This window comes from Lissotriton vulgaris, chromosome 1_1, assembly GCF_964263255.1.
Source record: "Lissotriton vulgaris chromosome 1_1, aLisVul1.2, whole genome shotgun sequence".
Lineage (NCBI taxonomy): Eukaryota > Metazoa > Chordata > Amphibia > Caudata > Salamandridae > Lissotriton > Lissotriton vulgaris.
This window is the reverse complement of record NC_141685.1, coordinates 794,691,318-794,710,403: the sequence shown is the minus strand read 5'-3', so window position 1 is coordinate 794,710,403 and position 19,086 is coordinate 794,691,318. Positions and strand designations below refer to the sequence as shown.

Below are 19,086 nucleotides of genomic sequence, written 5' to 3'. Positions count from 1 at the left end.
CTCATAAATCCATTGTGCTGAGAACTCTTGGTTAAATAAGGCCTGGTTGCTGCTGGTCTGAAGGTCTAGCTGAAAGGTGCCCCTTCAGGAAAGTGGCTTTTGGCAGTCTATACTTTGTAGCCAACTATCAATGAGTGTGCTGGAACCCGTAGGCCTGTATTTACTATGAAAATCGTGACACTGCATATCTCTGCCTGCAAATGCTGTAAATTGAAAGCCAAGATTTGATGCAAGTCATGTTATGACCCTGGCATAGCAGCCGAGTTTCTTAGGTCCCATGAGTTAGCAGTTAGTCCAGTCCTGCTTTTTTCTTGGAATTCTGTGACTTGTATTCCTGGTTTGACGCTGCGTTTAAGATGACTGCAAGTCCCACAATTCCAAGAAATAGCACAGGACCGACCCATCTAGTCACACATGAATTTGGGAAACTTGGCAGCTGTGAAAAGGCCTCACAATAGTGACAATGAGGAATAAGCTTGTATTACTGTGATGAAAAGGTGCCTCCGATGCCGACCTCACTTGTAGGTGTCTAGTCGGCACCTTCAGCTAGTCCTGTTGTTTTAGTCAACAGCCTTTTATATACTGGGATATTTGAGTGAATACATACACATTTAAAAATAAACCTACAAGTCCCAGAATGCAGTTCTGTTCCAGATAAATTCAGGACTGGTCGAAGGAGTTGCCAGGTGACATCACATAAGCCCAGGCGGCAGCTCTGCTCACTGGTGGTTATTGAGTCGACCCTTGAAGGATGAAAGGGAAGCCTCCACGTGACACCACGTCACGTGCAAGGCGCTGACTCTTGACCTAGCAGCAGGCCCGTTGCGTGGTTTCTAGCCCACATCATTTGTAATCCCGGGGAATGCAAATGAAACTGCTTGTCCCAGAGTGCACGTGCCAGGATTTAGTGATCGTATCCCACGTGACTCGTGGCAACTCGTCACACCCGGGTCACCTGGTCAGGACTGTAACTAGTGACATGTCAGGAACGCGGCGCGCTGAGCGCATGTGCCCCAACCGGCTGAGCACCTTCTCCGGCATCGCTCTTTAATGACATCTGACGCGGACTCACGCACGGTGATAAAGCGCCTTTTTTGACGTCCGGCGTCTGAGTAATTGATCCGCTGCCAGCTCTAGAAACGCGATCGTTTCCGCCACACCCTGTGCTCCTCTGAAGCCTCGAGAGGGATGTGTGGAGGGCCCGGCTCACCTTTCTGCTTTCCCGTCCCTGCGACGGCACCCGGTACAACTATCCTTAGAGAGCCTGGAAGGATGCGGTAATCTGATCACTGGAGGTGTTGACTTACTATCGAGGCACCATGATGTTTTAAACGAGACCCTTTGCAGTGGCTGCTGAGTGACCCGTATGTCATGCTTGACACACACTGCTGGAACTTCATTTTCAGAGGACGGCGCTGATATCTGAGATTTTGGCCCGCAAATATGTTGAAAACAAAACGACAAGTCCCACAATGCCACATTCTGTCACCTAAAACCCAGGAGTGACTGATTGCAGCTCATGTGACATGCCACCGTTTGGACCAGTTCATAAGTGCTTTTTGGGGGAAACCCTGATCCCAAACCTAGCGAACACATCCTGCAGTCTGCCCTTTCCTTTCTGGGACTTCCAGCGCTGCATTCGTTGTAGGATCATTCAGGATTGCGAGTACAAGGGCTTCAGAAACCCTCCATGGGGTAGAAGACACTGTATAGAAGCGACTACTGCAAGAATACATTAAAAAAAAAAAAAGCCTGTTGCTGTGAACACCATCTTTCTCCGAGGTCATGCAGAAAGGCCTCGGAGAAAGGCCCCGTCATTTTCCGACTGGGGGGCGTGTTTTTCTTTATCTCCTCTTCCCATTGGCTGGAATGTAAAATTCCAGCCAATGGGAAGAGGAGAGAAAGAACATGAAAAAACACGCCCCCGAATCCGAAAAATACGGGGCTTAAACGGACAGACGCCCCTCTTCTCCAATGGCTGGCCTCCGTTTAGGAAGCCAGCCAATGGAGAAGAGGGGCGGGTTTAAGCCCCTACTCTAGAAACATAAAATCTCGCCAGCGAGACTGCGCAAGCACAGCCTACGCAGGCAGAGACCTAAAAAGCATCCTACAGCCTGCCCAATACTGCTGCTGCCCATTGTGTGCAAGTTCAGAATCTGAGGGAAAATTACCTCACAGTCCCCGCCCACCTAGAGCATCTACTAATATTTTCACCACCAGCCTCTGATCACTTACCATCGGAGAAAGTGGGGAGGTCCTGCTGTCTCGCCGATCTGATGAGGGTTTATTCCCTAAACAAGTGGAAAGAAATTTAAAACCGTATTAATATGGACTTCGAATGAAATTAATAATCACCCAACATGAAAAGGCAGGAGACAGCAAAGGAGCTATCAGAAAGGAAGGAAATAGTCACATGCACACTCTCAGAGTGGAACTGAGGAGGCAGTCTGTAAAAATAAAACAAGTGACACCTCAGTAGACACTGCTTTGATATCAGAATGGGAAGCAGTACACACAAGCTATAAAGAGAGGAAGGAAGGACACCTGGACTACACCTTAAAGCACAAGGCAAGGTGTCCCAAGCTACGCTTCAGAGAGCAATGTAGGAGCCACTGGCTTCATTTCCATCGTAGATACATACAAGAGACACAGGCTAGTACAGCATCAGATGCAGGAGAAACAGGGCACACCTCCGATTAGAAGGCAGCAGACATAGGCTACTCATCAGAGCAGAATTCTAGAGACACAGGTCACAACCCAGAGAGGAGCACAAAAGACTAGGCCTTAACAAATTGGGCAAGTAGGAAAATGTGACAAACCAAGGGGCTTATTTATGAGCCCTTGCGTAACTTTGGTGCCGCCGCACCAGCAGGGTAAAAAATGTGCCATGTTGCATCATTTTTACAAAGTGACGCATCTAGGTAGATGCATCACTTTGTAACCCCCTACGCCACATTATGCCTGCGCCAGGTATAATGTATGCAGGGTGGGCATTTTGACGCAAGTAAGCCTCGTAAAAGTGACGCAGTGATTTCACTGCATCACTTCTAGGACGCAAATGCATCAATATCTTATGCCTGCCACACAGCAGGCGTTAAGACTGACGCAGACAAATTTGAAATGGGACTTGCCCATTTGAAATGACCCATTGATGGAGTTGCGTCACCATCCTGACACACTACAGCAATGCGTCATTTTTGCGCCTACAGATACGTCAGAAATACTGACTTATCTGTGGCTCCTTGCGACATTATGCATCATATTGTAAATATGACGGATCCAGCATGTCGCAAGGAGGGCGCAATAAAAAGTGACGCATTGCTGTTTTCACACAGCGATGTGTCCCTTTTCATAAATGAGGCCCCAAGTTTTTAGGTTGCGCCTGGGCAGCACATGTGCTGCCGTGCGAGGCATGCCATATTGAGGTATGAACTTGAATCTCCGCCCACTCTCCGCCCATATACATTTTATTGGCTTGGGTCATTGTCCTTTGTAAATGGTGGCTTTTGAATCGTTAATAGCCTTGCTAGTCCCTCCTTACTACCGTCTTATCTTTATTTGCAACCAACCATAAGGACAACCCCGTTACATGTCATGTTACTCATGTGTGTGTGTGTCTACATTTTATTTAAAGTCTGTTGTGGCGTTGCGCTCTAGTTGTTAATAAGTATGACCCAAGGAATGCTGGGAACGTGCGGGCGGCCATTTGAAGGTCGCCGCTCGCACTCAGTGTAAACGAGTTGAGCTCCCGGCGCTCGGAGAAAATAAGTGTTTAAACGTAAATAGGTCTTGGCGTCGTTATTATACAACCAAACCTCCACAAATTGGCGACGCGGCGTGATGGAGCGCCCCACCTACAGAAGCGCGGCGCACTTCCAGAACCCACCTGACACCACAGGGTCCCGAGCGCGGCAGAGGAAAGGACTACACCACGTGGGGGAGTGTGTGTCCCTGAGGCAATGGAAATCGCGCGTCGGCGCTGAGCCACCCCCCTCAGGCGAGGACTACACACACAGCCATACAATAACCGGTCAGCAGTCCCAGCACCAGGCAGCACATGGAAACAGTGGTAAAGCACCCAGGGATCTGGTGCAAGGAGGGGAACTATCCTGAGTGCTCCACCCAGCGGCTGAGTACCCCAATGACAGAGTGCTAGCACGCTCAGGGCCGACCTCAGTGCAGTAAAAGGAGGAGGAGACGCTACTTCCACAGAACTGTGAGTGACTAGCGCAGACACAGTGGTGCCCCAGTGCACACCAGTAAATCAACCCAGTACACAACAGCGTCATCCTACAAGCACCAGGCGTTACAACCAGCAGAAGCGGAGAGCTGGAGGGCCAAGGCGCGACCCGACTCAAGGAGGGGATAGTGACCCTTAAGCCACGCAGGCACGCGTGTCTGGGGTGAGGCAAGCCCCATGGAGTCAACCAGAAGTGGCAGCACAACCTGCCCCACCACAACGCAACGCGAACAAGATGTGCGCACAGTCATCGTCACTCACCAATCTAGTCTTCTTACCCAAAATGGGAGACCTGTCAATGCCATGGGAAGACTGGAAGCGATACTTCCTGAATTACTTGTCGGCGCCGGAAGGGGAAGGAGCCTTCTCCAACTCAAGGAGATAGAAGATACTCTTGCACAACTTAGGCCCGGAAGGAATCAGGGTATATGACAATCTAGTGAAGAAGACCAGACTCCCAAACGAGACGGACGAGTTCCAACACACTCTAGAGCAGAGGTCTTCAAACTTTTGGATGGCGAGACCCCCCTGTCAACATTTACAGGCGTAAGGACCCCCTCCTTAAAAAATGTCTAAACCTCTAGGCAGGGCTACTGGAATTATGAGGCAAGTGAGTACCAAATTATGCGACAGGCTTGACTAAATTGTGTGAGTAGAAAATTTAAATAATGTTCTGTGATGCTGCGTATTTTGGGATAGCATTGCTTTATTATTTTGACATTTTTTAAACACAGTAACACTGAGCAAAGATTTCACCCCATCAGTGCCAGTTTATAACCAAAATACAGCAATTAACATCAGAAAGATGTCTAGTCAACCTTTGTGAAGGGCCTCCCACTGCGCAGGAATACACGCTGCCACATTAGAAACTCACCTGGCCATGGCCGGGAGCAGCAAGGGTCCCTTCAAACCCTGGCGGTCTTGTGCAGAGTTAAGCAGTTTACCCATGCCCCTTTCCTCTCACCCCTTCCTTCCATCACTCTCTTCTCTCCTCTCCCAACCCCAGATCCCTCTCTCACATTGCAGGCAGATGATTATTAGCCCCATGACACCTTTTGGTAACAGTAGCGCACTACAAATGTAAATAATAATAGGCAGAAGTAGGGGATCCACTAAACCCGAACTTCGGGGGGCTTTAACACTCCCAGCCAGGGCTGGCCCTAGCCCTGGTCACACACGGTGCAACAGTCTTTCCACCTTCTCCATGAATTCCCTCACTACCACTCACCAACAATACACCTCATCTCTATATAGCACCTGTCTGACAAAATACTCATATTTTACTCACACTCACTTCTGTGATGTGAATGGTACATCTTCTGTGTACCAGATACTTTAACCTTCTGCACTGTGTGGGTGACAGAACTGCCCATGTGACTGCACGGAGAGCAATGCAACAGTGTGAGAGTAGGGTAAAAGGAGTGACTACAGGTTGAGTGAGGTGACCATATGAATTTGGGTTCGGCTGTAAGTGCAGAGTGGGACAAATTAGTGCATGGTTAGTGATGGCCTTGTTTGAGTGAGCTACAGATTGAGCAGTGAGGGGGGGGACAGGTGAGTGAAGTGTCACATGAGTGCAGGATGAGAAGTGTGCTCGTGTGACTGCAGGGTGAGGTACAGAGTGAACAATGCAAGCACATTTTTAGTGCAGAGTGATCACAGGGTGAGCGGGTGAATGTTGTGAGTGCATGGAGATCAGTGTGAGTGCATTGTGATCAGTGTGAGTGCATTGTGATCGCTGTGAGTGCATTATGATCGCTGTGAGTGCATTGTGATCGCTGTGAGTGCATGGCGATCGCTGTGAGTGCATGGCGATCGCTGTGAGTGCATGGCGATCGCTGTGAGTGCATGCCGATCGCTGTGAGTGCAAGGCGATCGCTGTGAGTGCATGGCGATCGCTGTGAGTGCATGGCGATCAGTGTGAGTGTATTGTGATTGCTATGAGTGCATGGTGATCAGTGCGAGTGCATTGTGATTGCTATGAGTGCAGGGTGATCAGTGCGAGTGCATTGTGATCGCTGCGAGTGCAGGGTGAGCATGAAAGTGAAGGCGAGGATGAGAAGTGAGTTGTCTGAAAGCAGGGTGCATTCCCAGAAACTTGAAGTGTAGGGTTTCAGATATTAGTTAAACTATTGCTAAAATGGCATTAATCAGGGATTGAGGGTGGAGGAAATAAATAAGGTGCTGATCCTGCAACACACTTCCAGTCTTATGATTAGGGTTACCAGCTCATTATTTTGATGGCCAAGAATTAAGCAGTCACCTAAAGCTGTATTTTTAGCACTTATCTGTGAATACTTAGAACAGCAAATATAGAAAGCACTTTTAATTGTGTCACTTTTAATTGTGTTCTAGGGCTGCCTCAATGATCCATGACTGAAAATGTAAGAGAACAAAGACAGAAAAGTCACATAACTAATTAATACATACTTTTTTATTCATAACTCTATTTAGTGTCAAGAGCAGGCATTTTTCTATTGGCAACCCAACTTTATATTTCTCTTCATTAAATGAATTCTCACACTACAGCAAGAAGTGTAAAAATTCAAATGTAAGGAATAGGCAGAGTGGGGGCCCAGGGGGTACTGGAACCATAAAAAACATTAAGCCTCTGTTACCAGTTTACAAAGGCATGTAAATATGCTAATGGCCTTTAAAGACCTGTGAAAAACCCAGGCGTGCCGGAGATAAGACTCCAGACACTGCCCAGCCGAGCCCCCAGCAGCTCGAGTTTCACTGCAGCAGCCCGGGCTGAGACACAGGACGGGGGAAGAGGGGGGCTGAAGCCCTGGAGGCCAGGGCAGACGTGTGACTGTGAAGGCGCGACCCCCTTCACACCACTCCACGGCCCCCCTGGGGGTCGCGCCCCACAGTTTGAAGACTCCTGCTCTAGAGGATTTGGATTCCCGTTATCGCCCAGTAGTATGGACCGCAGTAGACAGATGCAATTTTTTCGAAAGAAAACAAGGCAGCGGAGAATCAATTGATGAATTTCTATTTCTATTTAAAAATATTTATAGAGCGCACGTACACCAGCGGTTTCATGGCGCTAGACTGACAGATGGCTAAACCTGGGGGGAGAAGCTGGGGGAGTTAGTTAAAAAATTTTGCAAAAAGATGAGCCTTAAGCTGTTTCCGGAACAGTAGGTACGAGGTAGAGGCTCTGAGCTCCGAAGGCAATGAGTTCCAGAACATCGGGGCGAGGGTCGCGAACTTAGAGCCTCCCCATTTCTTCCTCCGGAACCGTGGGACCGTGAGAAGTGATTGGGTAGAGGACCGCAGTTCCCTAGTGGGAACATAGGGAATAATTTCGGATGAAATGAAAGCCGGGGCCGTGCCCAGTCGAGCCTGAAAAGTGATAGAGGCAAGCTTGAACTGGACACGGGCACAGACCGGGAGCCAGTGGAGGGATTTCAGAAGGGGAGTGACATGATGGGATTTAGGGAGTTTAAACACCAGGCGCGCCGCCTGGTTTTGGATCTGCTGCAACCGCCGAAGACTATATGCAGGGATCCCTGCATATAGGGCGTTGCCGTAATCCAGGCGGGACACGACCATGGCAAGGGTAATCAGTTTAAGTGCATCAAATGAAAAGAAACGGGACACCTTGCGTATGGTGCGCAGTGCCAGAAAGGAAGAGGAAACCACAGAGCTGACCTGGGAGTGAAGGGTGAGTTGGGAGTTAAGCTTGATGCCAAGAGTTTTTACTGAGGTCGAGGGGGCAGGCGGGGGGCCAAGGGAAGGGGGACAAAAGAAGGGGGACCAGGGGCTGGGTGAACCACCCGTCAACACCAGCTCAGTTTTGTCTGGGTTGAGCTTGAGATGATTGTGGTTCATCCAGTCCCGGATGTGAATCATGATGGTTTGAAAGTTGAGAGCAGAGTCAGGGGAAGAAGAGAGGTTAAAGACAAGCTGGAGGTCGTCCGCATAATTAAATACGGCGACCTCCATTTGTTGCAGTGAAAAAATAAGAGGGGAAATGTATAGGTTGAATAAGAGGGGGGAAAGGGAGGAGCCTTGGGGAACCCCGCACTGAACATTACGGAAGTCCGCAGTGAAGTCACCCAGGCGGACAGCCTGGGGGCGGTCCCTCAGGAAGGAGGACAGCCAGACCAGAGCCGTACCCCAGATCCCCGCCGCCCTGACACGGGAGAGCAGGATGGAATGATCCACCGTGTCAAAAGCGGCTGAGAGATCGAGGAGGACTAAGGCCTGAGGTTGATTGGTGTCCATACCCTCCCTGAGGTTGTCAAGGACCGAAAGTACTACGGACTCCGTAGAGTGTGCGGGGCGAAACCCAGCCTGGCGGGGGGCAAGGACCCCGTTCTTCTCCACGAAAGAGCTCAAGGCAGAAGTAACATGGCGCTCGAGAACTTTCGCCAGAAACGCCAGGAGAGAGATGGGGTGGAAATTAGCTGGAACTGAGGGGTCAGCGCCCGGTTTTTTCAATATGGGGACGATGACGGCAGATTTGAGTGATTCAGGTACCACGCCCTGAGAGAGAGAACTATTAAGAGCGTGGAGAGGGGGGTCAGGACAGCTAAGGAAGATGTGACGAAGAATATGGGCCGGGCAGGGATCCAGAGGGGAACCAGATTTGACAAGTGGGATTATGGCAGTCAGAGATTCTTGAGTAAGAGGTGGAAAGGCAATGAGATGTGCCTTTGGGGGAGGGCACTGTGGGTCCACAAAGGAAGGGGAAGGAGCGGGGATATTGGCTTTGATAATAGCAATTTTTGGGATAAAGAAGTGATTGAGGGAGTGACAGAGATCCAGTGAAGGGGTAGGTTTGAGGGAGGTTCTGTCCGAAAATGCCAAGTTATGGATAATCGAAAAGATTTCCTTCGATTTGTTTTCAGCTGCGAGTATTTTGGAGGAAAAGTAGATGGTTTTCGCCTCCAAGATGTTTTTTTTGTAGAGAGCCAAGATGTTGATGAACTCTAGCCGCAAAAGTGGGCAGTAATTTTTCCTCCAGGCTCGCTCCGCGCGGCGGACCGCTAGTTTAGTGGTTTTGAGATCTTGGTTGAACCACTTGTTGGCATCCTTCTCTCGTTTAGTAGAGACCCGCTTCAGGGGGGCAACAGAGTCACTACCTGTAGAGAGCCATTGACCAATGGCTGAGATCTGGGAGTGAGTAGGCAGGTTTTCCAGAGAGGGAAGGGAAGTGGCAAGTGAAGATACTAGACTATCCGGGTCCACTCGGCCCCATGCTCGCACCCAGATGTTTTTTGGGAGTGAGGGTTTGACCTGGGGGTGAATGGGGAGAGAGAAAGAAATCAGATGATGGTCAGACCAAGTGCAGGGCAAGACAGAAGGGGACTCTACTGGGCAATTGAGAGACCAAATCTGGTCAAGTGTATGACCCTTGATGTGAGTTGGAGAGTGAATATGGGAAATGAAATTAAAAGAGTGAAGAGTTTCTGAGAATTCTTTGGAAGATGAACATTCCGCTGGATCAGAGGGCCAAAAATTGAAATCACCCAAGAGCAAAATGGAAGAATTGTTAACGGTAGCTGTAGCTAAGACTTCTAGAAAGTCCGTGAGAAATGATAACGGGGATTGTGGGGGACGATAGATGAGTATACAGGTAAGTGGGGGTGAGATGGAAGTGGTACGGATGGCTAGATACTCCGTAGTAGCGATATCTGGTAGGGATAGGGTTTGGAATGGGAGGTCGGTTCGAGCAATGACGAATACGTAGCGGCACTACAGAAGCTAGCAGTGACATGCAAGTTTGGCCCACTGCATTACGAGTAGGTTATGATATCTCCGTGCACTCACTGAATTAATCCAATTCAATTAGTTTAAGCGCGTTTCCTTGTCGCACTCTGCCGGGAAGTGCCTTAAATCATGAAAACAAGATGTGATGTAGAAATCACTGCAAGGCGCACATTTTCACATGAAACTTGGGGGTTTCTTCAAAGGCTTAAAATAAAAATGCCAAAACAAACTTGCTTGAATGCTTCATTGCGAATTTATTTCATTCCAATAGAAGGAAAATTCATCAGGTTTATTCATGTAATGTATTCAACATAAATCCTCGCATTACTTGATGCTTGCCCAATGCATTTCGGGTTAACGAGAGGTAACCCTTCGTCAGGGGCCTATAAATGAAAAACATACAAGACCATCACTTTCAGGCAAAAGAACCATGGGGTCATAATGACCTAACATATACAACATTGCTATTATTGTGCCTGTGGCCAATTAAACATTATCAAGCCTAAACACTGCAATTTACATCAAAACGAAAAACGAGACGTACTTCATAGAGCAATTGTGAAGAAGAAAAGAAACTGACAGCGTGAAACATTGTTATACATGAATCGAGTGCATGGTGTGAGCGGGTGGAATACTGAAAGCAAGGGGTTTAACAGGGAAATGTGAACGCGAGAAAGGATGGAGTGCGAGCCTAACCGGGAGGCAGACTACAACCAAGGTAGGGAGGCTTACCGCAAAAGTAACGAGTGGTCGTCTCAGTGTTCCGAACGCGGAACCGGTCCGATAAGCGAAGGACCAATGGGAAGGAGCAATATAGGTATGTCAGGGGGTCACGTGATGCGGTTACGAAAAATGATTACATACAACGGGAAACAAAGCCGAAACTAATGCGGATAGCAAAAAGAGGTGGTGCACCACAGGAAATGTTAGTGAAAAATTAAAAATAATCATATGCGGTAATTCGCAATCTTAAGACGCGCGTAGTAGCGTAGCGGTTAAGTGTGTTATGATTGGTACGCTGGGGTCACGTGATGTGACTCAGGAAAGTAAACAAAGGTTAGTGCGAGTTAGATCGTCAAGAGTGTAAAATATACGATCAGCGCACGTATCTGAAGATAAGGGTGTAATGAAAGAATGGCATGAATGAAATACAATGTACATGTGGAATACGAGTGAAAAACTGGGTAAAACAACACAAAACGTGCAAGGTCCATGATTGGCGGAATACAAACATAAGCAATCAAAATATAAATAGAACAGTGCTGACTCACAAAGCTGAGGTACGTAAAAATAGTTTGAATTGTAAACACAGTTTGCATTATGAAAAATAGGAGTATCAAATTCTGAATTGTCCTTGGTATCATCCATAGAGGAGTCTGGGATCACTCATATAGCCGATAGAAGTGTCTTAGGTTACAGGAAACATGAAAATTCGATTCGATCATTGATCCCTGCTGGTTGGAGGGAATTCAGTTTCTTGATCCAGTAAAATTCTGCTTGAAGTCGTTGTTTCGTTGGATCAATGTCTGGACGTTGCGGGAGTATCTCTAATATGGTAAATTTAAGTTGAGTGATTTGGTGATTGTTTTCAAGCCAGTGTGTTGCTACTGCTGATTTCATATTTTTTGTCCGAATATTACTTTTGTGCTCTGATATTCTCGTCTTGATCTTCCTTTCCGTCTGACCAACATAAATTTTGCCACATGGGCATTTGATGGCGTAGATCACATTTTTTGTGTCGCAGGTTCCAGTATATTGTAAATCAATTTTGTAGCCTCTGGTTGGATGCATGAAAGTATTGCCAGGTATTATATTATTGCAATGTATGCAATTGAGGCATTTGAGCATGCCTTTAGATGAGGTTTTAATGACTTTTCTGGCACTCAGTGTCTCTTTAAGATTTCTGGATCTTTTGAAAGCAAACGTCAACCGGTCACTGTAGAGGTTGGTTAGGTCTGGTTCCATTCTGATCAAGTTCCAATGGTGGTTGATTATTCTCTTGATTTGTGTAGATGCAGTCGAGTATTTTAAAACACATACTGTCTTGTTAGCCTTTGATGGAGGATTAGAGTTGGAACCTAACACTGAATATTGGCTCAGTACAATTGATGTAGTGTCACTTTACACTTCCATACCACACAATGAAGGTCTTGAAGCTTTTGAATGGAATCTTTTGAGAGATGATCAATGTGAAGCCAATAAAATCTTTCTAACGGAACTCATGCACTTTGCGCTATATCATAGCTACTTTGAATGGGAGTTCTACAACCAATGTAACGGAACCTCAATGGGTTTCGGGGGGGCCCCCTCGTATGCTAACCTGTACATGTCTAAATTTGAACATGAGAACATATTGAACAATACTAACTGGACTGATCACTTAGTAATATTCAAGAGATATATAGATGATTTATTTTTAATTTGGAAAGGTGACAAAGAGCAACTGTTGACTAACATTATGGAAATAAATCAACTAAACCCAAGGATCAAATTCACACACACCGTCCAAAAAGAAACCATCTCTTTCCTAGATGTACAGATAACCATCACCAATCAAAAACTGCACACTCAAGTGTATAAAAAACCCACTGATCGTAATTCCAGTTTGTTGTACCAAAGCTTTCATCCTGAAACTCTGAAAAAACATTTACCCACGTCCCAATTCATTCGTCTCAAAAGAATCACCTCGGACCCTCATAGAGTGGAAGAAACCCTGAATGATCAATTACAACAATATCAAAAACGTGGATATCCCAAAGATGTCCTTGAGGAATCCATCAAAAAGGTAACGAACCTCACAAGAGATCAACTGTTAACATCTAATCCTCCATCAAAGGCTAACAAGACAGTATGTGTTTTAAAATACTCGACTGCATCTACACAAATCAAGAGAATAATCAACCACCATTGGAACTTGATCAGAATGGAACCAGACCTAACCAACCTCTACAGTGACCGGTTGACGTTTGCTTTCAAAAGATCCAGAAATCTTAAAGAGACACTGAGTGCCAGAAAAGTCATTAAAACCTCATCTAAAGGCATGCTCAAATGCCTCAATTGCATACATTGCAATAATATAATACCTGGCAATACTTTCATGCATCCAACCAGAGGCTACAAAATTGATTTACAATTAAGCATGAGCGAATTTTGCGGATCTCGCGTTCGCGAATTTGCGGATTTTTGAACTCGCAATCCGCAAAATCCGCGAATTCTTGCGAATTTTTTTTTTGTGTTCGCAAGGATTTCTGCCAGTTCGCGAGGGTTTCGTACCAGTTCGCAATTGCGAACTTACATTTCGTCGCGCAACGGTCGCGAATTATGTTGTTTCTACGTCTGGTTCATCATCACAGGTTCCCAGCACCCTCTGTTTCACCACTGCAACCCTCTGTTACATCAATGCCACCCTCTGGTTCATCATTACTGTAGATTATGGGGGGGAAAAGCAAGCACACCATCCCTGCTTCAACTCAGATGAATTAATTTGGGGTTAGTTTATTAATGTGTCACTGTTTTAAAATTCCAGTCTGGCACCTGCTTCCTTATCTGTAATTTTGCTTTCTGTTGCAGTGCATTTTTTTTCCCCAGGACCTTCTTTGTGGCCTACTTGTAGCTATTGTATGAGCCTGCTGTGAGGGTCAGAGCAGGGTCATACAATTGTTGCAACTAGCAACTGAATTCTGGAGGGGCCCCAGTCAGGAAGCACTACCGGGAATTGTTACTAATGATGAGTTTGAACTCTTGCCCCTGCCGAGTGCTTTCACTTTTGAAAAACTCGTTTTTCTGCAATTTCGCGGGGTTCGCGGGGTGCGAACACGCGCAAGATCGGATTCGGAAGCCGCAAATTCGTGCGAATATGTAATTTGTTTTTTTTGCGGCGTGTTAGTTGGCAAGGTTTTGTGCGTTTTTGCGAGCCGCTCGTAGCGCAAGACGCGAAGTTACCCTCGCGGTCGTTCAAGGGCGCAGCCATCTTGTTTGCCTGACGTATTTCCGTTTCCGGGCGCGAAGTGTAATCTCGCAAAGTCCGCGGTTTGCCAGTACAGTCTCGCGCGTGTTCGCAAGGAAAATCTCGCGCGAACTTACCCGCGCGGTCGTGAACGGGCGCGGCCATCTTGTTTCTCATTCATTGCTATGGTTCTGGGCATGGTCTTTGTATCCTCTGTCAATCTCTGCCATCCTTTGCTTGTTTGAAGTTTTTTTTAATCTATTTTACTTATTATCTATCCCTCTATTTTTCTAGCCCTATATTTTTGTGTTTACTGCTACTTTTGGTTAATTTTAAACTACTTTTGTAAACTCTTTTCTTTTCTTCTCTTCCCTATTCTATTTTCTTTATTCCTTTCCGCCCAGACCATGGTGAAGGGAGCCGGGAAGCATCCCGAGAAGGGGAAGGGTCCTGCACCCCGTGTCCGGCTCCCGTGCGGGCGTTTGAGGGGGGAGCTAGTGATGCCACGGGAGATCTTTACCCCGGAGGAGGTGGCCCAACTCATTTTTTATGTTCAGCGCCGCCTCCCCAGGACCATCATGGGAGGCGGCAAGATCAGTGCCGGGTACGGGGCCCGGGAGCGCCGGAAGCGGTGGGAGAAGGTGTGCCAGGCCATTTACCACCACTCTCGGGTCTGGCGCACCTACAACCAGGCCACCCACCGCTGGACGGATGTCCTGACCCGTGAGCGAGATCTGCTCGACCTCCTTGGCCTTGAGATCCCCGGGCTTGGTGAGTAGTAGTAGCTATGTCTTTACTACTATGTTTTCTCCTGCTGTGTTATTATATTGCAAATTTTTGTTTTTTACCAAGAGCAATAATGCTGCTCATTACATTGTAGGTACATTTTATTTCAAAATCTTCTGTGCATTTCAGGTACACTGCTCTCCTTCTCAGTAGTGTTGCTACTATGCTTATTTGTTTTAGATTTTGTGTTCATTTCATTGGCCTGTGAAATTATGTATGAGTGTAGTTGAAAGAACTGCGCAATGCTACACACTAAGGTTCAGATTTTTAATTACCGGCGCATCCCTGCAAAGTTGCAGGGATGCGCCAGTAATTGTGCGTCACGCCACCATCACCCATGGTGCGCCGTATTACAATGCGGCGCGCCATGGGCCCAAAACGTCACCAAAGCGTTACGCATCTGTGCCGTAAAGGTGGCGCATTGCTGGAGTTGCGTCGCAACGATGGTGCAGCTCCATCAATTCTCTGGGGTGCCCTATCTCCCCAATGCTGCGTCAAGCCGTACGTCTGCTTCAAGCAGGCGCAGGGTTTGAGTCACGCATCATTGTCCTCAAAGTGACTGATTGAAATCTTGTAGATTTCCCTCAGCCACTTTTAGGATGCGTTCCTGCGCAGGAACGCCCTCCCTTGCGCCGGAACACCCCTATTGGCGCAGGGCTTTACAACGTGATGCATCTCCCAGATGCGTCACGTTGTTAATATACGCCGCACCATTGCGCCTCTTTTGTGCTGTCGCTGCGTCACAAAAGTCACGCAACAATGGAGCAAAAGAGCCGCAAGGGCCTTATAAATCAGCCCCTACAGACTCAAGTCCAGTCCTTCCTTTGTACACATGGCGATAAGAAGAAATAGTGGTGGTGGATTAATAGTTTGAGTATTTTAATGACTGGTGAATGTAGTAGGAAACTTTAGTGTTGTCGCTGATCTTCAATCACGATGGACTTTGGCTGTCACTTTGCGTGCTGCGGACTGCTGCCTGCCAATCCTAGGCAAACCTTTTTAGTACTTTGTTTAGTGAGTTACATAGGGTAGTTTCCAATTCGACGGTCCGCAAATCAAGCAATACTAAAGTAATGACGTAGTCGACCACATGAGATTGGTCAATAATATATCCCGTGGAGTCGTTCCCTATTTGCTATTTCGCAAAAATATTTTGTTACTTTGTTAGTTCTTTTTTAAATGTTTGATTTGGTTGAGAAATAAATATCATCCATGTTTTCTGTTTTTCTTTCTTTCATGTTGTACATCAGCTTCCCCCAGGGGCAAGAGGAGGACACAGGAGGAGGAGGAGGAGGGTGCTGTTGTCGATGCAGGCCAGGACCGGGCAGTCGAGGGCTCCTTTGCTGGCCCCAGTAAGTTTTAATTTTAATATAGAGTACTTATTTTTTCCTAGCGTTCCTCATTCGATTTTTTCTAAATCGTCTTTGATCTTCTTGTAGACAGGATCTAAATTCTTATCCCTATGACTCCGTGTGGTATTACTAGATTATTCTTATTAGTCTGTCTGTGTAGCTAACTAAGATTGCACATTTGGCATTTCCATTGGACTCCCATTCTAGTCAGCAATAGCTCTATGCACTGAGTGTAGTCCTCTGGGATTGTCCATAATGTCTTTTCAAGTATTCTAAATGTTTATGCTTTGACCATTGCCAACAATCAAAAGGTGAATGACCACCACCAAGAAATAATAAGATACTACTTTACTTTTGGTTTGGATAGGACAATCCATTCTACTACTGTTGCAGGGACAAATCTGCACAAACAGAACTATGGACACTAAATAATGCATCGCTTAGCTTATCAATTATAATAGGTGCTGTAACTGTTAGACTTTCCACATACCTCAGTGATAACAGACTTTGTAGTTGAACCCCCAATCTCCTTACTGACTAGATAGTGTGGCAGAGTCATTTAGCTCCCAAAGTCACCGATGGCAGAGGCACGGACTCATGCTTGCAAAAATTCGAAAACCTTTAGCTCATCCACTCTAGTCTGGAGGACCAAAAACCACAGAGTCTATTTAAGTTTAAAAGCTTTATTAAAAGTAAACACATTTATTAAATTCAAGTTTGTCATAAAAGTGAACGTGTAACTGAAAATGGAAAAGTGCTTAGTGCTGACGATTAATTGGACACATTTCTTGTGGTCGAGCCGAGCTCTCACCTGGTTTGAACTTGATCCTGCTCGTGTTCTTAGAAGTCAAGGTTCTGTCTGTTAGGAGAAAAAGTGGTGCGTGTTAAAAAGTAAAAAGCAAACATTCATCAGTTGTGCCAAAAAGTGCAGCAAGACAACAGCCTTCCCTGGAAAAAGGGACATTTTTACTCTAGAGTACACAGTCAAAAATTATTAAATTGTACACTTTTTTTCACATTTCTTTCTTCCTCCTAGACCAAATATTATATAGTAGTGAGTGGTGTATTCTAACATTATTAAATGTACTTTGTAGGTGGAACATCTGGAGACGGGGCCAGCGCGGAGGTGGTGGCATTGGACGAGGAGGACAACTCTGGGGAGGAGGCGGTGCAAGTGCCGGAAAAGGACATGCCTGTGAGGGTTCACACGGTGGTGGCGGGCAGAGGTAAGCTATACATTCCTTAGTCATTGAGATTGAAGACTGCAGAGTGTGCTTTCTGCACGGGTGTATTATAAAAAAAGCAGGTAGTAGCCTCCTCTAAATGTACTTCGACTTAGCTGTGAAGTTTTTGGCGAGAAGAATCCCAATCAGATCTGAGGTGAACTTGATGGATGGGATGAACGAAAAGCGAAAGAAGGGTGTAAGTAAGTGTGGAAGCACGAGAAATGTAATGATGACTGGCAAAGAAGAATGATATGTGTTTGCTTGGTCCCCGAGGTGGCTGGGAAGGTAAGAAAATGGTATGGTGCATGGCTGGGTGAATGATGAAGCAAGGATGGGTGGAAGGAGAACAGCCTGGGTGGGTGAGACAGAAACTGTATGTGTGCAATATACTTTGAATGGATGGATGCCTGCATCATTCATGGTACTATCTGACTTTTAGATAGCATATGTGAATCTAGAGAGAGTAGACGGTCACTGGATGAACTAAGTGTTACTTTGAAGAGCATGTAACACCGCACCCGCACGTCCGTTCCAGTGTAGGAAAGGCAAGGAAAAGAAGTTGTAACGTTGTCCAAAGACTACCATGAATAGTAGCAGTAGTTTGTATTGCAACTGCAAGCACAGCATATATCCAGTTATTACGGTGGGCACTCCCTACCTCCCTTAATAACTTTAGTTTAGTAGTAGTACGTCATTCATGTGTGGGGGTATCACTGTTCACTCAATAATAAGCAAAGCACCTAAAGTCATCCCATATGTCATCAAATACATCCCATGTGAAGTGATAGATAATCAGATAATTTAGCTTCTTCATTTTCCTTTTCTAATACTCATTTGCACTGTAGGGTGAAAGCTAAATTAATTAAGCAGTAGCCCTTTTAACAGAGTATTCTCAGTGCCACCCGTAATAGAAAAGTAAGAGCTTCACCACCTGCATGTACTGGACCGGTACAGTAACGCAAGTCTGTCTCACTCACCATGGTGTGCGTCTGTTTTTCTCGGGTGCAAGTTCACTGCGCTGGCATTATGCCGGCTTGCATAAGATAACGTACCAATTTTCCTAAACAAGAGAGAAGAAGAAGAATAAGAGTGGTGTACTGTCATAGTCGACTGTAATAGAAGTCCAAAGTGCTCGTAGAATTTGTTCCTTAAACTCCCACTAATGTTAGAGCAAGGATGAAGAAGTCGGAGGTTACATAGATACTGTCCTCAATAGTTATGCACTGTGCTTTCAATTTGCTACTTGTACTGTGACAACTTTCTGCTCAATCATTTTGTGTTAATCTTAAGGAGCATTGGTTACAGACTATGTCTTTCTTTTTTCATGTAGTTGCTCCTTCCAAATCCAAAACACCATCAAGGAGGAAGGAGCAGGCTCGAATGGCCCGGCAACGGAGGCTGGATGCCACTGTTGCTGAATATCGGCGGCTGGTGGCCCTGGAGGAGGAGGAGACGCAGTCTGGAACAACAACAACGTCCACTGGGACAGCTGCCTCCTCCTCCGTGCGGGCTGCCAGCCAGCGCAGTGCTCCAGCGGTACGGAGCCGGGCTACCAAAGCCAAACGCCACCGCCCAGCAGCAAAGAAAGCAGCTGCCCCTCACAGGATTTGCAAGGCACACCGGCGCCGCTTATCCCTCAGACTGTCCTACCTGGAGCAGGAGGTCCATAATTATAAGAACGTGGTGGAGGGCCTCCGCTTCGAACTTGCCACCCTCCGCAAGGAGCATGATGCCCTGGCTGCTAATTCCAACAGCACCCTGCCATAGTGTCCCTTGCCCCTTTTTTAGAGACTTTTGGGGGGTGGGAATTGGGAG

At 46.6% G+C, this 19,086-nt stretch overlaps 1 protein-coding gene across 2 annotated transcripts in view; it reads right to left on the bottom strand.

Moving 5' to 3' along the window:
* The window catches only part of SEC16B (SEC16 homolog B, endoplasmic reticulum export factor), a 407,021-nt gene that overhangs the window by 20,059 nt on the left and 367,876 nt on the right, over window positions 1-19,086 (bottom strand). For both annotated transcript variants that reach the window (XM_086956511.1, XM_086956518.1), the window contains exon 24: window positions 2,236-2,291. In XM_086956511.1, the coding sequence (XP_086812637.1) occupies window positions 2,236-2,291 (56 nt within the window). The remainder of the gene's footprint in view (window positions 1-2,235; window positions 2,292-19,086) is intronic.